Below are 21626 nucleotides of genomic sequence, written 5' to 3'. Positions count from 1 at the left end.
CTCATAGTCGTACTAATAGAAAGTGAATATTATTTCATATTTTAAAATTCTAGACAGAAACCATAGCAATTTATTTTTCCCAAAGAACTGGCTAATTAAAATTGTAAATAAGGCTGGGTTATGTTTGTATGTACTCCTGTGACTCTTTCATAAAGAACCAGAACTGGATGGCTAAATGATTGTTCTGTTGCGTATTACAACCCAACCCTATTCCATCTGCCCACAGTCCCATTAGAGGAGAAGGCCACACTCAGAAGAAGAATCTGTGGTAAATGCTTCCACAACAGAAGGCATAATTAAACAAGAGGGAGGCTCCAGGGAACTCAAGAAACCTGGCTTTCTGGGGCACTATAAGAAGCCAGGGAATATTTTCCTATTTCCTACTGGGTTTAGCAGGTGGATTATTATTATTACTTATTTTTTAAAGATCAAAAGACTAGGATTCCCCAGTGGGAACTGCAAAAAAATATGTTAGACAAAAAGCCAAAAATCAACCAATTTTAACCTTTTTCTTTTAGAGTTCCTCACATACCTTAGTCAGTAGGGTGTCCCTCCCACACTCTTGGCATATTAATAACTTATAGCCTTTATCGGTACCAATTCAGAATAAAATTTAGGAAATTTCTGATTTTTCCTCCATGATTTAATGATATGCAATTATTTCTCAGTAATGGTCACCTTAACTCGAGTTGCATCTTTAACCAATACTAGACATATGAAAACAAATCTTAGAAAACATAAATTATAAATTGATCATTTTAATTTACAAAATAATATACCCAGGGCTTCTTTAAATTATAAGTTCTTTGGTAGATTATATAGTTAATTCACAGATCATAAATTACTATCAATGAATGAACAATGAGCAAATTAGTACTTATTATTGGTTGAAAAATACACCTCCCCTCACTTAAATTGAGCCTCTTTTGTTATATTCTACTATAGAGTCCCTTACTCTTCCAACATAAAACTTACGGTTTTAATTATATTTTTATGTTAGATTATATATTTAACATCTGTCTCCCCACTGGAACCTCCATGGAATAGACCATCTCTCTTTTATTCACTTCTGTATGTCGCACATCCAGCACAATGTCTGATCTTTAATTATTTGTGGAACATGTGAATAAAGTCATTAGGTTCTTGGGATTTTAAATTGGGGAGGCTGAATGATAGGCTTTAGGACTTCCCTTGAAGTCCCTGAAATTATCTAAAAAATATTGTTCGTATATACATTTCTCTGTGGAGAAGACTCACCATCTTCATTAGATTTTTGAAGGGGTCCGTGACCTCCCCAAACAGTAAGAAATCACTGGCCTACTTCAGTTATAAAACAGGATTCAATACCAAAGAACTCACATGCAGCCTAAAACAAAGTATGCTACATGCACACACCTTTACGTGGAAAGATGTATGGCTGTGTGTACAGTGTGTGCACAACTTCTAAGAACAGAAACAGAAATGCCTCTGTCAATTTACAGACCAATCCACATTCTCACATCCCCTGTGTGACTAACTGGTCATTCCTGTAGTCACTGGGCTCCAACAGTAGCTGTTTTTATTCATCTGCTTCTTGGCAGCAACATCCATCACTCAGGCCAGAGAAAAGGAGTCTGTAATTCCCTCCTTTCGCCTGTTTGGGATGATGACATCCCTCTTTGTGGAAGTTATTTTTAATAACAAACCTGTAACAACAGCACGGGCTGTGTTTATAAAGCACAGGTGCCTGGGCAATTTGATCAAACAACCCTGGGAATTCCCTTCCCTTGTCCTGCAGCCAGAGAGGAGATCCAGTCTTATCAGGCGACGGCCTCCGAGTGCTGCAATCTTCAGGGGGTGGGAGCCTTTGAGACGGGCTAGAATAGGCTAATTGGCTGATGTATATTAAATCCCTTCTTCCTTCTCCCCCAACTCCAGAAGATGTTTCCCTTCAGTAAATTTTCTCCCCCATTTTTGTTCTGAATATGGAGACTTTAAAAGTAAATTTGTCCGAGGAAAGGTTTTTGATGTGCCACTAGCTCTCAGTTATCCACATTAACAGAGATGCTCAGTGATACAGATCATTCAAAACCAAAGGCTCTTCTATTTAGCTTTGTAGTTCACTGTTGTGAGGGGCTCAACGGCAGACTTACCTCCCTAATTATGTCTGTCTTTGCTTCTTATTAAAATGAGTGTGTCTGCTTTAGGGCCAGGCAGATGGGTGATACGAAGATTCTGGCACAGAATCCGTAAAATTCGCCAGGGGAAATCCACAAGGCACACAGACAATCAGACTCGACTAGATTTGAGTTCACGTCCTTAATCACCTGTGATCAATTGCTTTGCTCCTCTGTGACTCAAGTGAGCCAGGGATGAGACATAATTATAGGAGTCTAGTTCGAAGGCAATGAGTCTTTACATTTACGATGAAGACACAAGACCATTGTGGCCAAACCTGATAAAAAAAATCAATGTTGATGTTTTTCCCTGCCTGGATTCACAGCCTCCTATTCTGCAGCCTGAGTTATCTTTCTAAGCAAAGCTCATGATGTTCATCTCTACCTTACATCCTGCAATGGCTCCCTGTGCTGGGCATTAGGGATATTCCCAAATATCTCACTCTCTCCTCCCCAACACGTTACAGAACTATACACTTCCACCCACAAAGTGAGATGTGGCTATGATACTGGAGTTGACTACGGAAATATGAGTGAAAGTGGCATGCCACTTCGAGGTGGATGGTTGCAGAGCCAGAGTGGGCTTGGCTATTTTGTCTGGTGAGACGACTGGCAGTGTCTAAGGCGGTGGCTGCTCCATCAGCCTGGGTCGCCAAGTGACTGTGATGAGCAGAGCTCTTGTCAGCCAGTGATTGGCATGTGGTGGGAGCAAGAAATCACCCCCTGTTGTCTTAAACCACTGAGATTTTAAGGTTTTTAGTTAACTCAGCATATCATCTGGCACATGCCAAGCTGCAGCATGACTGTCTGAGTTATCTCCCCAGCTAGACACTGAACAACCCGAAGCCAGAACTATTTCTTTCTCAGGACAGTAAGTCCAGTGTGGAGCATGTTTAGCACAACCTGGTAGAAAATGAAATTCTCTTCCTTCCTGGCCTCCGTGATCCTCTATGTTTATGTTTTTCTAACACTTGCTCCCCTATCAGCATCCCCAGCTGAAATGATAAGGTGCCCTTGGTGTTCAGATATATGAATGGTGGCACTATTCTTATGGATCAGTAATAGAAGTAGGAAGAGCTGGCAAGGGGGAAAGAGAGGCATACTTAAGTTGCAGGCATTTCAAATATAATACATGGACTCAAGGGGCAGACAAGATTTTGAAATGAAGTTTCTTGGAGTGACCACATGGGAAAAATAATATCCCAAAGTATTCGTTTTATGAGGCATCACAGGTGTTATCTGAACTAGACTCCTACTACATCATCATCATCATCATCATCATCATCCCAATAATTGCTGATAACTTACTATGTACCAGTCACAGCTCCAACCACCTCACAATTAACTCACTGAATCCTTACAACTCTATAAGGTAGCTATTATTTCCATTTTATAGATGAAGAAATTAAAACACAGAGAGATAAATTCCCTATGGCCACACAGCTAGGAAATATCCCTCTCCAAATTCAGGGTATGCTTGAACACCACCACCTCTCATGATGGGGAGCTCACTAACTCCCAATGCATCTCACCCCCACCCCACCCCTAAGTCATGTCCTGCCTCCTCCTCCAACTGCCATGTCCCAGACCCTTGTGCCTCCAAGACCAACACAAAGCGATTCTACCCTCTCTTTCCAAGGAGGTCCTTCACATATCTAAGGCAGCAATCGCATGTCCCTTTAGGCTCCTCTTCTCCGGTCTAAACAGCCCCAATTAACTCAACCATTTCAATGTGCCACAGCCGAGGTCCTTCACCATCCCTGCTCAGAGACTCACACATGCTAGTAGGTTGCCTCAGCAGAATGGAACTGGTGACTCTCCCTTCTAGTCTTGCACTGAGCCAGTGCCTTCTACAACCCCAGCATATTGCTTTCACCTTGTAAAGCAAGGTTGGAGGCAAAGATGGGTCCATAATCTGCTACAGAACATCTGGCTGGCCACATGTTCCCATCCTGGCAAACAGGATGCTACAGGATCCGTACATTCAGAGTTCCTCATTCTTACTCAGGTTGGAAGCCTATTCCTGCCCCTTCTCATCCTCCCTCCAGCCCCCTCCCTCTCCACTCTCCTGCCCCCAGAGGTGCTCCACTCACCATAGAGTTCATGGCGAAGTGATTGTGCTGCGTCTGGAGGTCTAGAGCGTGCTGGTAGCTGACTCCGATCTCCGTATGGCTCTGGAGGAATAACTCCTTGTTGTGGCTTATCCAGTCGAACATCTAGAGGAGACAAGATCATACAGATTAATCAGAAGGGTCATGGGGCCAAGAGTGCAAAACTTTCAGAACTACTGGAAGAAATAAAACCCTCCTGCTGGTTCCCAGTGAGAACGAGTCATCCCTTGCAGGAGTAGGGTGGTCCACAGCCTGGTTACCTAGGTTTCCTGGTTTCACTTTCAGCAGAAGGGCCCACCATTGGCCTCTGCATTTCTCTACAGAGCCTAACAGACAAAGAGTAAATGAATCAGGGAGATGGGGGCAAAAGCTATTTACTATCCCTACTTACTTCCCCTTTGTAGAAACTTTTAGAAAGCTGCCAAAAGGCCCCATGCACGCTTTAGGGACAGGTGTTGAGGGGGCAAGCTGGGAGACTTAACCTATTCCCTACTGCCCCACTAGAGGGGAGAAAACCTATGGAGAGCAACAGGGCATACTAACATGTCACGTAGGCAGTGACCAACCACACACTGTTGAATTGACTCTGAACTGAACTTTCTCGTAGCTCCATGGACTCACAAGTACAGGGTTCCTATTATAGCCCATCAGGAACCAGAGAAGATTTTAAGGGTACAGTAAATACCATTTGGCACAGTGGGCATCGAGCTATTTTCTTCCCCTAGCTCTGTACCCTGGTTTTCATTTAGGTTTCTCTCAGGCAGTCACATGCTTTAAAGGTTGCTGAACAGAACCCAGCTCCAGAGAAGGGCCTGATCATTCTAAGGGGGATCCCTCCTCAGACACCAGATCTAAGCCAATCAGTGTATATACCATTTCCTGGTCAATGGGATTTTCTCAGAAATAGGAATGTTATCCAACTCAGTACAATAAAGCCTGAGGGGAAGTTTGCTGGAAGTTTCTGGGAAAACAGAGCCCTAGTTCTTTAGCTATAACCTCACTTCCTCTGATACTGTCACTGTGACCCTGAGCCTCAAATTACTACTCTTGAGTGTGAAGCCAATGGGCAGAGAAAACGTGTAGCCAAAATAACGGCAGGAAACAGAGGCAGAGCCCTACCTTGTCCCTGGACTTCCTTAGTACCTGAGTGAAGAAATCCCCTTTAAGATTCAAGTCTATTTAAGCTGGATTTTCTGACATTTTCTCCCCGGATCAGTCAAGTGACACAGCTAGGAGAGGCATGACACCTTTGCAGAAGAGCACGGCTCTACCTGGAATGGACGCTCTGTGGTTTGAGATGGGCAAGGCTGCAGCTCAGCTGCAGAAGCTGAGCACAGGTGCAGGCTGGAGACGCTGCAAAGGCCATGCCAGCTCTCTCGGACGCACAACCACAGCCTCATTATTTCCTTTTATTTTTTATTTTATTTATTTGTATTTTATTTATTCTTATTTTTTAAGTAAATCTTTATTGTTGAAAGTATTACATATGTCCCTTTTTCCTCCCCATTGCCCACTCCTATCCCTTCTGCCCCCAAGGCCTTCACCACCCTATTGTTTGTGTCTATGATATTTATTTTTATTGTTGACAATATTACAGATGTCCCCCGTTTTCCCCTTTTGCCCCCTTCCATCCAACCCCTACCCCATCCCAGACCTTCCCCACACTATTGTCTGTGTCCATAGGTTATGCATATATGCATATATGTTCTTTGGCTAATCTCTTCCCATCCCCTCCAACATCCTCCCCTCTGAGATCTGTCAGTTTGTTCCATGCATCCATACCTCTGGACCTATTTTGTCCATCAATTTATTTTGTTCATTAGAGTCCATAAATGAATGAGATCATGTAATATTTGGCTTTCTCTGACTAGCTTATTTCACTTAGCATAATAATCTCCAGGTCCATCCATGCTGTTGCAAAGGGTAAGAGCTCCTTCTTTTTACAGCCACATAGTATTCCACTGTTTAAATGTACCACAGCTTTTTTATCCATTTATCTACTGATGAGCACTTGGGCTATTTCCAGATCTTAGCTATTGTAAATTGTGCTGCTACAAACATGCGGGGGGAGGTGAATATATTCTTTCTGATTGGTGTTTCAGGAATCTTAGGATATATTCCCAGAAGTGGGATCACTGAGTCAAACAACAGTTTCACTTTTAATTGTTTGAAGAAACTCCATACCGTTTTCCACAGTGGCTGCTCCAGTCTGCATTCCCACCAGCAGTGCACTAGGGTTCCCTTTTCTCCACATCCTCCTTTTATTTATTTATTTATTTATTTATTTATTTATTTATTTATTTATTTATTTATTTATTTTTTATTAAGGTATTATATGTGTACATATCTTACCATTGCCCCCCCAACCCCACTCCCATACATGCCTTCACCCCCCAATGTTTTGCATCCGTTGGTTACTCTTATATGCATGCATATAAGTCCTTCAGTTGATCTCTTATCCTCCTTTTAAATGGAAAGTGAGTTTACTTTTTCAGTTACATTCAACCAACACTTAAGGGACACTCGCTGTATGCCAGGCGCTATCCATGTCAACAAAAGGCAAAATGACTACAATGTGGTTCTTAAGTTTAAGTGGTTTAAAGCAGACGTGGACTCAGAAACATTGTTAGTACAACTTGGCATATGACTTGATTAAAATCACAACTCGGAAAATAAATCTATCAAGATAAAGGCCATTATGGTCTATCAAAGGTAGTACCCACCCTGGATGATGAACAGAGAAGGCTTCCCAGAGCAGGCGACACACAAGTGAGCCTTCACTCAGGTAGGAATTAGCCAAGTGGAGATGAGTAGGATGGAAGCTTCAGGCAAAGGAGAGATCAAAGAGACAGAACTGGGGGGCAGCCCAGTGTGCCCAGAGCTCTGAAACACCGCATCTGTGCTTCTGGAACCTAATATGAGGAGAAGATATGGCTGGGAAGGTAGATGGGATTGCTGACCATGAAAAGCCCTGGACACAGGCTTCAAAAAAACCTGGACCATATTCTGTGGGCAGCAAGATTGTTGGTGGAGGGTTTTAAGTTGAGCAGTAAGGTGTAATGTGAGTGTGGGATTTGGAATAAAGGAGGGAGATGGGGCAGGGTATGGTTGGGAGGCTGTTCCAGCAATCCTGGTGAGAGAGGGTGAGAACCTGGAGACCTGGATTAGGGCAGCGGCAGTGGAGTCAGAGAAGTGGGCCGACTTGAGGACTCACTATTGTTTGGGGAGGGAGGGCAAGGAAAAGCTTAGAACAGCCAGGTGTCTGGCATGGTTCCCTGGGTCCTCAAAGAAAAGTTGCCACCAAAGGTGCTACCTAAAGTGGAGGGTAAGAGGCTGGGGGTGTGGTGGGGTGGAGAGGCAGTGGGTTCAGTGTTAGATGTGCCACGTTTGAGAGGCTTATGAGAGTTTCACCTGGAGGTGCTCCATGAACAATTAGATTTACGTGTCTGGAAGTCAGGAGAGAGACACTGAGACTGTGACAACTCACACTTAGGTATAAAAACATCAGCTCTGAAGGCAAAGGTACATGATTTGGGATGATTCTCCCTTTCAAATTCCTCGGATCACTTCCGGCTATCTATCCTATATAATAAAAGGGTACTATGCAAATCGACCGAATGGTGGAATGACTGGTCATTATGACGCATACTGGCCACCAGGAGCTGCCCCCTGGTGGTCAGTGCACTCCCACAGGGGGAGTGCAGCTCAGCCACAAGCCAGGCTGACAACTGGCAAGTTCAGCAGCCCACCTCCGCAGCAGCGCTAAGGTCTCCTCAGAAGAGGTCCAACTGCCAGCCCGTGGGGAGCTGGCCTAAGCTGGCAGTCGGACATCCCCCAAGGGTCTCAGACTGTGAGAGGGCACAGGCCGGGCTGAGGGACCCCTTCCCCCCCCCCCCCAGTGCACGAATGTCATGCACTGGGCCTCTAGTTTTAAAATAATTTATCATCTCTTTTCCTTACTGACAAAAGAATCAACAGAGTAAATGAAAATCTGCTGTGCCTAAAGTCCTTGGAATTTGTGATGAAAAGACCTCACTCCACATACATTCTTGGCTATCCCAGTGGCCAAACAGTGACCTTCTCTGAATTTTCTCTTAAATGCTATTTAGAAATGCAAATAAGCAAAGGAGTAATGTGCTAGCTCCAGAATGATTAGCTGGCCCAGAGCCAGGTCTCTGCTGTACTGCAGACCAATGAGAGCTGGACACAGGCCAGTTAGAGTACAAAGCAGTAAGAAACATGAGTTAAAAGACATGCCAGAGCGGAGAGTACCAGAGGGACTGTGCACCTCTTTGAATGGGCTTCTCACAGAATGGGTCTGAGCCCATGCCATTCCACCCGATTCTGCATTCCGTGTTTGAGCACACAAGCTGCTCTCCAGGGGCTGGGCATTCTGGGAAAGTTCAGCTGTGCTGGAGGCAGCGTTCCAAAGAGGTGACACACGTCTAAAGCAGAGAGAAAAAGACCTGCTCTGGGGACTAGATGGTACCATGTGATACCAGGAACTAGGGTCTCTCTACCATGGCTGTTTGCTAAGGGACTATCTCAAGTCTGCTCTGGGCCTGAATCTGTTGCTTAGTAATATACATTCCTCACACTTGCAAGCTTGGCTGTCTGCAAGGCTCATTTTTATTCCTGTTGCATTCAGTGGAACTGACTGCAGAGAGAGGATTATGTATGCATGCATGAGTGTGTGTGTGTGTGTGTGTGTGTGTGTGTGTGTGTGTGTGCACTCATGTGCATGTGTGCAGTCAAGTTGGATGAAGATGGCTGGTTCCAAGCCTGGCTCTCTCACTAATTACCCAAAAGACTATGGGCAAGTCTCTTCATTTCTAGACTTCTCATCTGCAAGGAGTAAGTGGTTCTCAGAATGGAGGTAAGCATCCTGGTTGATAATCAGCTCAATTTAGAAACTATAGAATGTATTTTTTCCATTCACAATAAAAATAGTTTTATTGTGTTTCCTGGATCAGAACCCATATTCATCACTACACCTTACATTTTTAAAGTTGTGAATAAAAGCATGTCAATGGGAAAACTGACATTTACCAATAGCCAGAGAAAGGCAGCTTCTTCATCAAAGCCCTGACACTTGTTTGGTGTGTTAGGAGTTCAGAATGTCCATTTGCATACTTCATCTCACTGCATCCATCAGGCCCACTTTACATCTGGGATAGAAGGGCAGAGAAGTGAAGCCCAGGACCTAGAATTCATTCATTCCACCCAATGCACATTCACTGAGTGCCTGCTGAACCAGGCTCTTGGGACATTGCCTACCCCCTCCACTCTGCTGGGCTCCACGGGGCAGTTACCCTTTACCAGGCAGCCCTCTGGACACTGTGGGGCTCCAGCTGAAGTAAGGTGCTGTCCCTCACATGGAGTCAATAACTCCAACACCTAGCCTCCTCCTCTCCCCTCACCCCTGCCCCATCAGTGCCTGGGCACAGCTGGTTCAAACAGTTCCACTTCTCTCAATAAACACTTGTGAATGAATGAATGATGAGCAAGCTGGCCACAGGCTCTTGGGTTGCTATCTCTAGACAACCTGACCCTTTCTAAGCCCCCTTCCAGCTAGAACATTTTATGATTTATTCTATTTGAATTGGGCCCTCTGGAAGACACTTGAACTAGACTGACACACAAAGATTTAAAGAAAAACTAAAGAAAATGTCTCTACAGTGGTTTCAAACACTTTGATTTTTTTTTTTTTTGAGAAGCTACAAATGGTAGGTTCAACAAAATGTAATATAACAACAAAATTCCTCTAAGAGGAAAGTTCATGTCTAAATAATGAAATTTTATCTCTTAGTTTGGAAACCAACATAGTTTTGTCTAATTAAGAAGATAGATATTACATACTAGAGGCCCAATGCACAAAATTCATGCATCCTTTCCCCGGGTGCCAGCACCGGCTTCCCTCTGGCACCCGGGATCCGGGCTGGCTCCCCTCCGGCCATCCGCAGGCACCCAGGACCCTGGCTGGCTTCCCGCTGGCCCCGGCTTTGTCCGGAAGGAAGTCCGGTCTAATTAGCATATTAGCCTTTTATTATTACATATAAGCTACTTGGGTTTTTTATTTTTAACTAGAGGCCTGGTGCACGAATTCATGCATGGGTGGGGTCCCTAGGCCTGGCTGGTGATCAGGGCTGATCGGGGCCAGGCCAATAGGGACCCAAAGGCCCCAGCGGGGTTAGGAGAGGAGGAGACAGTCACTGGGCCGGGTGCAGAAGGATGGACACCAGACACTGACACCGCCATCTGTACCCCACCACCCCATGGTTCCCCACCTCCCCACTCCTTCTTCCCTCACCTCCACACTGCCACCAGGGCCTGTGGCCGGGAGGAGAGACAGGACCTGCCAGCCAGGGGGAGGCATGGGGAGAGGGACCGCGGGAGGTTTGCTAGCCGGGGGGAGGGACCATGGGAGGTTGGCCACTTTCCCACCTCCTCCCTCCCTCACTGCTGCACCACCACTGCAGTGGGCAGGCAGCGGGCCAATCAGGGCCTGCCAGCCAGGGGAAGGAACGGGGGAGTGACTGTAGGAGGTTGGCTGCAGGCCCCAAGGAGGGAACCAGACCTCGCCCCCCTGGTAAAGGGGTCACGTCCACCACCACTCACCCCTGGTTCCCTGTCCCAGCCTGGGGCCCAGCTCTGATCAGGCAATCGGGGCCTGCCAGCTGCGGGGGATGGGGAAGGACCACAGGAGGTTGGTCGGCTGGCGGGGAGGTTGGCTGTAGGAGTGCACTGACCACCAGGGGGCAGCTCCTGTGTTGGGCATCTGCCTCCTGGTGGTCAGTGCACATCATAGTGACCGGTTGCTCTGGTCATTCTGGTTGTAATGGTTGCTTAGGCTTTTATATAGAGAGATGTTTTGCTTTTAACTAAGCTAAATAATTTTTTTATGTGGCTAAAATTCATTGAAAATACAAAAATCTGATTCTAAAATCTATTCTATATAATAAATGATAAAAGTAATCTATTTAAATGTAAATTAGGAAAATACCAAGGAACTTTTTTTCCCTTTTCTTTTAAAGATGGGGATAGCTAAAAGGTCATTATTGCTCTGTTCAGTTTTTAGTGAAGCATAAACTATTTCATAGAATGAAGATATTAAATCAGAATCTTAGGCTTATTGTCCTCATTTGCCAAATTTAGCAATAGCATCTGATTTAGACTTTCAACTTTCAAACCACCTTACCACCTATCGTTAGTATATTTTTACTGTCTGTAATTACAGATTATATTGGTTTTTAAGTTGCTCATATTCAGGTTTGATGAGCTAAGAGGACAGAAGACAACCAATGGATTTTCTTTGCCTATATATGGACATTCCAATATCACCGGTGTCCCCTGTACCCTGCATATACACTACAGTGACCCATCCATACAGGCCTGTACCCTGAAGGGTAGGTACTAACAACTTCCTTGCAGGCAAACCTTGCTATGTCTGGAACCTTGATGTGCAGTCAACTCCACAATAAAATTCTGTGTGTTTTAGAGGGCAAGGAACAGAGGCTTCAGACAGGAGACCTGGGTTCTAGTGCAGATTCTGCTGTATAAACCTTGACACGTGAGGTTATTGGTCTGAACCTCATTCCCCTCATCTGTAAAATGGGGATGGCAATTTACACTATTTCGACCTTAGCAGAGTAGTCATGAGATTCAAACAAGACAATGGCTTCATGCTTTGTTCAGTGCTACATACCTGGTAGGTTTTAAAATCCACAGAGAGAGTATATTCTATTGCACACATTTCCCCAATGTTTTCATTTACAGCAAAAAAGACGAAAGGTGTGGTGGATTTAGAGTTGTAGTAGGTTCACCTTACGGAGAAATCACCATGTGCTAATGGGAATCATACCTGCAGCTCAAATGGACACATCCACAGCCCGACCCTCTCGGAGATGCATCCCCAGAACAACCCCAGGGTGCTGCACAGGCCAGGGCACCCATGCGTCCTCCCACTGCCTCCACCTTGATACACACTCAGGAACTGTGTGGGTACCCCTTGGCCACACAGAACTCAGAAACCCATACACTCTCTCAGGGCTTTGCCTGAGGGCACGGTGCCCTCCTGCCCTCCCTGTGTGGCCTGCCCAGGGATCTCACTCCCTCCTGCCTTGCTTCCAAACTCTCCCCTTCCCCATCCTCTCTGACACAACCCAACCCTTTCACTATTAGGCACTCAATCCCTTCGGCTCTCAACAGTTTTTCACTCAGGAGAGATTCCTATTAAAAAGCATTACACCTGCAACTCCTCCTGGAATTAGTTTATCCTAATACAGAAATAGCTCAGTAAGAAATAGCTCAGTGGGAAAGCAAGGCCCTTTGTGAGCACAACCAGGGATGAGATCCTGAAATGGGTAGCGGAGGAGTCCTAGACAGAAGGAAGAGGCCCTAAAACGAGAAGGGGGTGGGAACCAAAAGCAAATTTCCCCACTTTACAATTCTGCTTCCACATGAACTCTGACTGACCCCGTGTGTGTGTGTTCTGACCAGGACGCTTAAGGCCCTTCAACCCTGGTTTTCAATTATCCCCTCTCCTGAGATTGGCTTTCCAGGTTTTCCAAAGTGAGGTAAAGAGAGTGGAAAAATAAAGAACCCCCAAATGTGAACCTAGTTTCTAGAATTCTTGCCTGAAGGGAATTTGACACTTGCCTCTTCCGTATTTTGTAAGGCTTGCAGGCCAAGGGAACTGAGAGACCATCTTTCCACTGGTATCTATAGATAGGAAAGGTGGTTGGGATTTGTGCCTGACAGACTGTAATTGCCAATAAATATCTACTGAGGTAAGATTCTCTGGGCTCTGTTTCCCTTTAGGATTTTGGCATGCCAGCTAGCATACTTTAATATATTGTATAAAAGAGAAGCCATTCTTCTTTCACCATAAAGTGGCTGCTTTAGGAGGATGGCTCAGCCCAGTTACCTGGGAGACCTCATCACTGTAGCTCAGAATCAGCCAGGTCACCAAACAGTTTCACAGGCCAGGCTGTGTCTCTGATCTGTAGATATTCTGTGGATCCCCAACCATGTTTCTTACACCATCTATACCCAAACTCCCTAATCTCTGATCTAACCTCCTAGCATTCTGCTCACATCTAGAACTGGCCCAGTTTCTCTACAAAACAGATAAACATCCCACTGTCAGCAAGGGGTTACCAAGACCCTTTCCCCTTCTGCATGATAATCTGATTTTCAGTAAACATCCTAGTTCTGTTTTCCTGGGAACAGATGAAGATATTATGTGCCAACACATTACTAAACAACCCCCCCCCGCCAATTGGTAATCTGTATCTGATTGGAAGGACTAACAGTGAACTATAAATACCTATACGGACCCAATATCTTGGGCTTCCCTGAGTGGGGTGACCCTTATAGCTGGCAGGTCCATTGTAGGGACCCGGAAGCTGTGCCAATGCAGTTGGTACAAAAGGTATTGGCTCCTGTGGGACATAGAGTTTTTAAACCATGGCCGCTTCTGCCTCCATGGATCTTGTCTGCTTGCTCCTGAGCTGGACTGCGCAAGGTCTGTCCTGCTGTAAGCCATGGTTCCATCTCATGTCATCCTGAGTAGGTACGTGCCAAAGGTGGCCCACGGTAGTCTGGTAAGTCAGAACACTTAGTGGAGTCTAAGAAGACTCCAAACTATATGTACAACAGTATTGTACCTTTCCCTGTCTTCCCTTTCTCTAGTCTCCTTTCTCATTTTTGATTTCTCGCAGTAACAGCAGCCATGAAATGGTAACAACAATAATGTTGACAGCAACTAATGTTTGTTGAATGCTCACTATGTGCCAGGCATTGTTCTGGCACTATTAATACGTTAACTCATTTAATCCTCTTAATAATCTCATAATTATCTCCCTAATATTACCTCCCCCCCCCAATATTATCCTCTTCATTTTACAGATTGGGAAACTAAGGCAGAGAGGTTAATTAACTTGCCCAATGCCACACAGCTAATAAGTGGCAGAGCTGAGATTCAAACCCAGGAGGCCTTGTTCCAATGTCAATGCTCTTAACTCTGTTTCTCCACCCAATGTGCTCAGAGCTTCATTCCATCTACCCTTCCCGTCATCAGTAAACTTTCAGAAGTGTGCTCTGCCCCTGCTGCTTTGTTTTCTCTCCATCCACTTTCTCCTTAACCTGTAATGTGTCCTACCTTTAGTACTTTCTTAAGTCTGCAACCACAATGAAAGCTGATCATCTTCTCCCTTCTGAGCTCTTCATTCATCCACTTCTCCTTTGCTTTGACCTGATGCAGCCCTTTCTATCCTCTCTGGCCCTCTCACAAGGTCATTTTCAGGGGGCAGGCCATCTGGCTGGAGACATGATGAGCTCTTCCCTCCTGCTTTCACAATCTTCCAACACTACATTCTCTCGGGAAAACCATCGTTTTTACACACTTCACTCTCTTCCTCAACAAACCATGTCTAGTCTCAGCATGACAAAAACAACAGAAACACCAATCCTTCACTCCTACTGATTTAGCCAAACTTACTTCCATTTCTCTTCCCAGCTTCTTTCCCTGTCGCCACACCCGTAAGGTGACAGTCTCAAGACTTGGCCATCAGTCCTCTGCCCTTTATTCATCAAGTTCTGTCCATTTGAAAATCCACGGGGCTCACAGCTTCAACGACATAAATAGTATTTCCTATTTCATGTGTTCCAGGCCCCGTGCCAGTACCTCCATAGATTATCTCCTGTAGTCCTCATAAATGCTACAAAGAAGGTATTGCTAATTCCATTTTAAACAGGCTGAAAACTCAGTACAAAAAGGGAAGTAAATTGACAAAGATCACACAGCTTGGAAGTGATGGAGATAAATTTAGAATCTAGTGTCCATCTGATCCTCAATCCCATACAATTTCCTCTGTTCCAGGGTGCCCTCTAACCTTAACTTCCAGATAACTCATAAGAATAAATACGTGCCAGGCTCTGCACAGTGAGTTTCACACACATTATTTCAATCCTCAAAACAGCCTTATTAGGTAGTAGATACAATCACCACCATCTTTTTCTAGTTAAAGAAACAGATTCAAGGAGATTAAATAACTTGGCCAAGTTCATGTAATGAGAACTCAAATGGCATTTTGAAAAGTCCTATCTAGATCTGTATAACTCCAAAGTCCACTATCAAATTATCGCCCAAATACACACCTAAATTTCAGACATTCCCTGTCACACGGTGCTTATGGACTCAATGTTCCACAGCATCTCCAACTACTACGTCATTTCCATGAAAATACTACCTTCTCCTGACTTCATACATCTTCACCCCATTTGCTCTTTTTTTTCCTCAAATAACTCTGAAATACACCCTGCTTTCCACTGCTGCTGCCACTCAGCCCTAAGTCTCCTGCCTAGATTATTGCATTGCTGAATGCTCAATATGTGCCAGGCAATGTTCTGATTTCCCTAAATCCATTTCTCCCTTATACCAAGACATCTACCCCCCTCAAGTCCTCTGCTCTAGTACACTGCTTTCACCATGTCATTCCCCTGGTCAAAAATAAATAAAAATAAATAGAAATCACACATTATTATTGTTGCTATCTGTCATCTACAATGCAAAACTCGGTCTCCTTATTCCGGTATTCAAGGTACCCTCTTCCTCCCCGACTGGTTCAAATCTGCCTTTCCCTATTATTTCACACCACTGTCCTGCACCAAGCATCCTTTCCAGCCATATTCTATTCACTGCCATGCAAACACATCATATCATATTCATTGCCATCCCCATATTTATGCTCACATCTTTCTCCCTACCCTTGAGATTCTGACTCGGTGGGTGCACTTCAGGTAATTTTGATGCACCTGCATTTTTATTTAAACAGTGCATGTGGAGATTTAAGGTCTGTCCAACATCAGGTAGCTAGTATCAGATTTAACCCATCTATAAACTAGTTGAAAGCATTGGTAAACAACCAACATAGACCAATGTCCCTTGAAGGAAAGTAAGCACACATTAAGATCTACATTCACTTCACCCTGGCTTTCTCCTTGAGGGTATTTTACAAACTGTGGAGCAAGAGAATAAGAGCTGCGAAGAAAACAGCAGTCTTGATAAGTCTAAAAAAAAAACACAAAGTGATTAGAGCTCAGAGCTGGTAAAGTGATTGGAATTTCAGTGATAGAATAGGAGGGAGCTAAGAAAAGGCGCCTTAAAAATCATCATTAAAATTTCCTTCAGGTCCTTGGCAAAATCCTAAACTGTGCACATGCAAGGCAACATTCCAGAATATCTAGCTGTGGGAGGTGGAGGATATTGAGAGCTAAACAGAAATTATAGTGCTGGAGAAATGTTAGGAGCTTTCAGTGTGAAGAGACTTTGGTGAACACTCTGGGCATCGAGTTGGGACCCAGAAAGACCAGGCTGCAGACATAAAAATCACATCCTAAGAATAAGGCCTATTCCCTGTGATTAATGAAAAGATGGAAGTAGATCTACCACAGCAAAGACTAAACCAAGGCTCAACATGATCAAGATCTGCCCATAATTTAACTGCAACCCAGAAGAGTATTTAACAGTACGTAGAGAAGGATAACTTAATCAATAGCCTATAAAAAATCATTGACAATATTCAGTGTATGATATAAATTACCAGATATATGAAGAAACAGAAAAAAGTGATTGCTGATCATAAAATAAAATAGTCAATAGAAACAGACCCACAGATTATTAGGCTATGAATTAGCAGATAAGACTTTGAAAATAACCAGGATTAACACCTTTAAAAAAATAGGAAGGAGACAAAATGGATTAAAAGATGGAACAGTGCAACAAAGTCTAGTTTTCTGTTTCTTGTAGCCAAAAACATCGTCGTCATAAATATAGTGTCGTGTTCATGAAGCTTAGCATAATATCTTATCCACTTATTCAGTACCCACTGTATTCCAGACATTGAATTAGCAACTGATGATGAAAGATGAAAGTCTAGTGAAGGAGACAAATGTATTCAATATTCTGTCAATTTCAAGTGTGAAAACTATTATGAAAAGTGTATACTATGAGCTGATCAGCAGAGGAGCACTTGGTACAATTAGGTAGAGGAAGAGGGAGGGAAAAGCATGGATGGCTTCCAGAAGGTGCAACAACTGAACAACACTTGAGAGACAACAGGATTTGGGTGAAGAAGGGGTCAATGAGAAGGGCATCATAATGAGAGAAAACAGCTGAGCAAAGGCCTGGAGGCTTCTAACAACATGGAATAGCGAGGAGGTACAAAGAGCTCTAGGGCCTGATGTGAGCAATGAGAAGCGATGAAAGAGAGAGGGAGGGGCCGGTCACAAAGGGGCAAAGGTCTAAAGGCAGAGGAACTGCACCCTTATTCAGCCACAGTGGGAGGCGGCTGAAGGGCTGTGACCTGGTCAATTCACTTTTAACTCTGAACTGGATGTCTACACTGAGATTCTCAGATAGACAGACATTGATTTCATTGCAAAGGGGAGTCCAAGCCAGCCCTGATCGCACAAACAAAATCAACTACCACATTACAGACTTCTCACCGACTAGGGGCTCTCCACCTCCCTCCGCTCCCCCTCCTTCCCCTCCACTCTTCTTTCTCACAAACCCTTCAATGTCTGGGGCAAAGAAGATAAATATAAAGGAGGAGATAACATGAAAGGTGTCCAGCACAGTGTATGACACATAATAGATGCTGAATGATGTTAATGCCTTTCCATGCCAGGATAAGCTGGCAGTCACCAAAAGGAGCTGCTTTCTGATTAGAGAAACCCAGGCTGCAAGACTTCATACTAAAATCACACACTGTCCTTGAAAATGAGCAGCAGCTCAGCTCTCCCTGGAGAAGGACATGCTTATGTTAGGCCTAAAAGGCCTCCTTCCTTGCCCTCCTCATGCTAAGTGATGTAATGAAAAGTCTCACCAAGACTTTTGTAAAGTAAATATTACAAAATATTTTCAGACTTTAAATAAGGGTGGGTCTTTGGGGTTTAAGGTTGTTTTTTGTTTGGGGGTTTTTGTTTTTGTTGCATTTCCAGCCTGTTTGCTGGATGGACTGAATCCCCTGCAGCACTGGCAATACACACAGTATCCCTCTGTGGGGAAGAAATGGTCATCCAGGAGCCAGCAAGTCAAGCAGACGAGAAACAGTACCAACCAAGCCAGGAGTCAACCCCAGGCAGCCCCGGGATATTGACTCCCAGGGCCCAAATTCCTTCCCTCTGAACCACAGATGCTGATAAAATATTTTCAGGAACAGAGTGAGGGAATGTGCTTCACTCACTTCCCAAAATCTAGAATTGAAGAGGTCAAACCCTACTTAATTCAAGCTAAGAAAATAGCGCCCAACTGTATCCCATAGCTAAATTTAGGCATAAACTGAGATCTGCCCCTTGGCAAGTTAATTTAGATGAGCTAATGCTTGTTCCTGGCAAACAGGATACACTCAGTAAATGGTAACTATTATTGTTGCTGCAAAAATGGAGTGTCTGCTGGATGTTCACATCCAGTCCTCCCACGCATCCTAAAATAGGCTGTGCCCATCACTTGCACATCTGGGAAAAATTTTCACACGGGCTAAGTAGGAAGTGGCCCTCCTTCGTGAGTCCCTCTCTGAGGGAAGGGTTGGAAAGGGGTCTGTACTAGGTGGGCTTGACCTTGAGGTGAGGAAGAGAGTTCACACTCTTCTTTCCATTGTCTCTCCTCTTCCAGCAGTAGCTTCAGCAATGGCTCCCAGCAGGTGAGGGGCCACGTGGGAGCTAGGCTCAGGTACATCCTGGAGGCGGTGCTTGGTCATGCATCCAGCTTCCAGACCCTAGCTGGTAGAGCATTCCCTGCAGGAGCTCAAGAAGGACTTTTGGAATAAAGAGTTCAATCGCTCCTCAAAACCCTCCATTAACAATCTTCTTCAGAGGACTAAGGTGAATTCTTGTGTTTGACAGGGCCTTTGTCCCTAAGAGTAGGATATGCAATAACCAGGTAACACATGGTAATGTTTTTAGTAACCTTCTCTCACTTTCCTGTGTCTTAAAAGAAATTAAAATTTGAGTTTAATTTAGTGATCCATCCTTTTTCCAAAATATTTTGGGAGTCCCTTCCACTCCCATCCTACTGTCACCATTAAAGCTGGGCTCTCCTTCCTCCCTGACATCCAGTCTGTCCATCACCTGGTCCATTTTCTATATATATATATATATATATATATATATATATATATATATATATATATATATATATATCAGTGATAACAGAAAACCACTGATTGGCTGCCTCCTGCACGCCCCCTACTGGGGATCGAGCCTGCAATCCATGCATGTGGCCTGACCTGGAATCGAACCATGACCTCCTGGTTCATAAGTTGATGCTCAACCAAGCTGGCCTATTTTCTTTCCGTTAGAGTCTCCAGCATTTACCCCTCTCCTTCCCACTCCCACCTCTTCTGCTCACACTTGGGTTAGTATATTCCTTGCCTCCAAATTGCAAGATGAAACCAGCTAAAAAAGTGAGAGCATTAGAGTGGCATCCCTTGAAACCACCACTCAGCAGTAGGTGGTGCTCTTGTGCCAGCTCAGAGTGCTCACAAAAGTTTGTTCCATCAGGCAGCTTAGTGAGTACAGACTATGCCACAGCCCATTTTTTTTATTTGGCACTGACTATGTGCCTCTGGGGAACACAGAGTTGTCTAAGACACTGGCCCTGACCCCCAGGAATCTGCAATATAATTGGTGGAATGAGGCCTTTAAGCATAAATGTATCATCACTTGGCATAAAGCTATACTACACAATGGGTTGGAACAGGGTCATTTTGAGCAGTCTGGATAAGGGCCATAGGAAAATGCCTGGAGGAGAGAAAAACAACTTCCAACAGGGAAGAGCAGAGAGAGTAGCATTTGAACTGGACATTCAGCAAGGGTAGGGCTTCAGTAGGCACAGTGGGAAGGACGGTGGTAAGTGGAGGAGCAGGTGGGACAGTGCAAAACACAGGAGAGGCCGTCCTGATGATGAGGCCGAATGCCCAAGTCCACTCTCACCTCCAGCCTACATCCTTCTGATGGCACATCCTCTTGGCATCTCATGACAAGGGTCAGCTCCCCAAGATAATCTCCTAGGGCAGGAAAAGTGCCGCTCTGAGGTACGACCCGTCAGACAACCTGCTCATGTACAGAGAACAGAATATCCCTGTACTAGTATTTTTTATATCAAGAAAGAACACGTCTTTTCTCAGCACAGCAGCAACTGTCCACACAGCAGGACCTTTCTTATCCTAGAAAAGGATCTCTAAGGAGGGGCTGGAGGGGAGCCAAAGGGCGAGAAAGAGGTTTCCTGGTGAACTTAGATAGGAGTGTTCTGGAACAAACCTTCTGAGATTCAAGTAGAGGCAGATTTCCTCCAAGGGAATGAATGTTCCTTTGCATGTTTTACATGGGTTTTCTGACTCTCCCCAGGATGAGACCATGAAACTTCAGCTTTTCTCAGGGACAGTCATGGACCAGGGATGGGGCTAGAATGAGACTGTTCCCTAAGGAGTAGTAATGACTGCTGACCTGGGCACATCTACCTCAGGACACCTGACACCTGTCAACTCAACACGTTCATATCAAAGTTTATCTACGTGTACATGTGACATCATCTTGAGTTCACATGTATGACAGTGCCTCTCTAATTGAATGACAGAATAATTCTCTGGGTGGAAATATCTTGGAGTTTCAGACTGACTAACTTGAGCTACAAGAAACAAGCGCACCTACACACAAAATAATTTTCTCACTTGTGAAAGTGGGATTAACAAATGTAGATCCTTCCCCATCCATTCTAATAGTTGAAAAACCCATCACAGGAAGGCCGCATTAAAGAGTAGAGATGGGAGTTCACTTGGAGCAGAAACCACCAGGAAGGTCAATGAGGACTGCCTCCGAGTCATTGGAGGGCTATCCTGTGGGAGAAGGAAGGGGCTAGTTTTGGGGGACCCCAGAGGGCAGAGCTGGGACCCCATGGTGAAAGCTCCAGGAAGGCAGATCCGGGCCTGGTGGGAGGAGGACCTTCTAACGAATAGTGCTGTGTAACAGGCTGCCTCACAAAGCTGTGGCCTCCTCAACGCCAGAAATGCTCATCAGAGTCTAGAATGCATGTCAGTGAGGGTGGCTGGAGGAGCTCTGCCCTGGGTTAAGGATTAGACCCTCTGACTGATTCAAAGATTCTAGCATTTTCAGATGTTCCTGGACCAGCCTAAACCATTCATCAGAATCCAGTTTTCATGGTTGCCCCCTGGGAGTGGTCAGATTTCTGATCCTCTTTGTTGTGACTCCTGGTCATTGGCATGTCAAAGACTTTCCCTCTTGTACTCCTCCCCATGAAGCCTGACCTCTAGTCACACTGGACAGTGGCAGCTCCCAG

At 44.7% G+C, this 21626-nt stretch overlaps 1 protein-coding gene across 24 annotated transcripts in view; it reads right to left on the bottom strand.

Moving 5' to 3' along the window:
* KALRN (kalirin RhoGEF kinase) overlaps positions 1-21626 on the bottom strand; it is a gene marked incomplete at both ends in the record, with an annotated part of 667375 nt that overhangs the window by 381548 nt on the left and 264201 nt on the right. For all 24 annotated transcript variants that reach the window (XM_080657248.1, XM_080657225.1, XM_080657253.1 and 21 more), the window contains one exon: positions 4250-4372. In XM_080657248.1, the coding sequence (XP_080513374.1) occupies positions 4250-4372 (123 nt within the window). The remainder of the gene's footprint in view (positions 1-4249; positions 4373-21626) is intronic.

The sequence above is a fragment of the Plecotus auritus genome (genome assembly GCF_963455305.1).
Source record: "Plecotus auritus genome assembly, chromosome: 2".
NCBI lineage: Eukaryota > Metazoa > Chordata > Mammalia > Chiroptera > Vespertilionidae > Plecotus > Plecotus auritus.
Note: the sequence above shows the minus strand (reverse complement) of the source record. Positions and strands in the feature narration are given on the sequence as shown.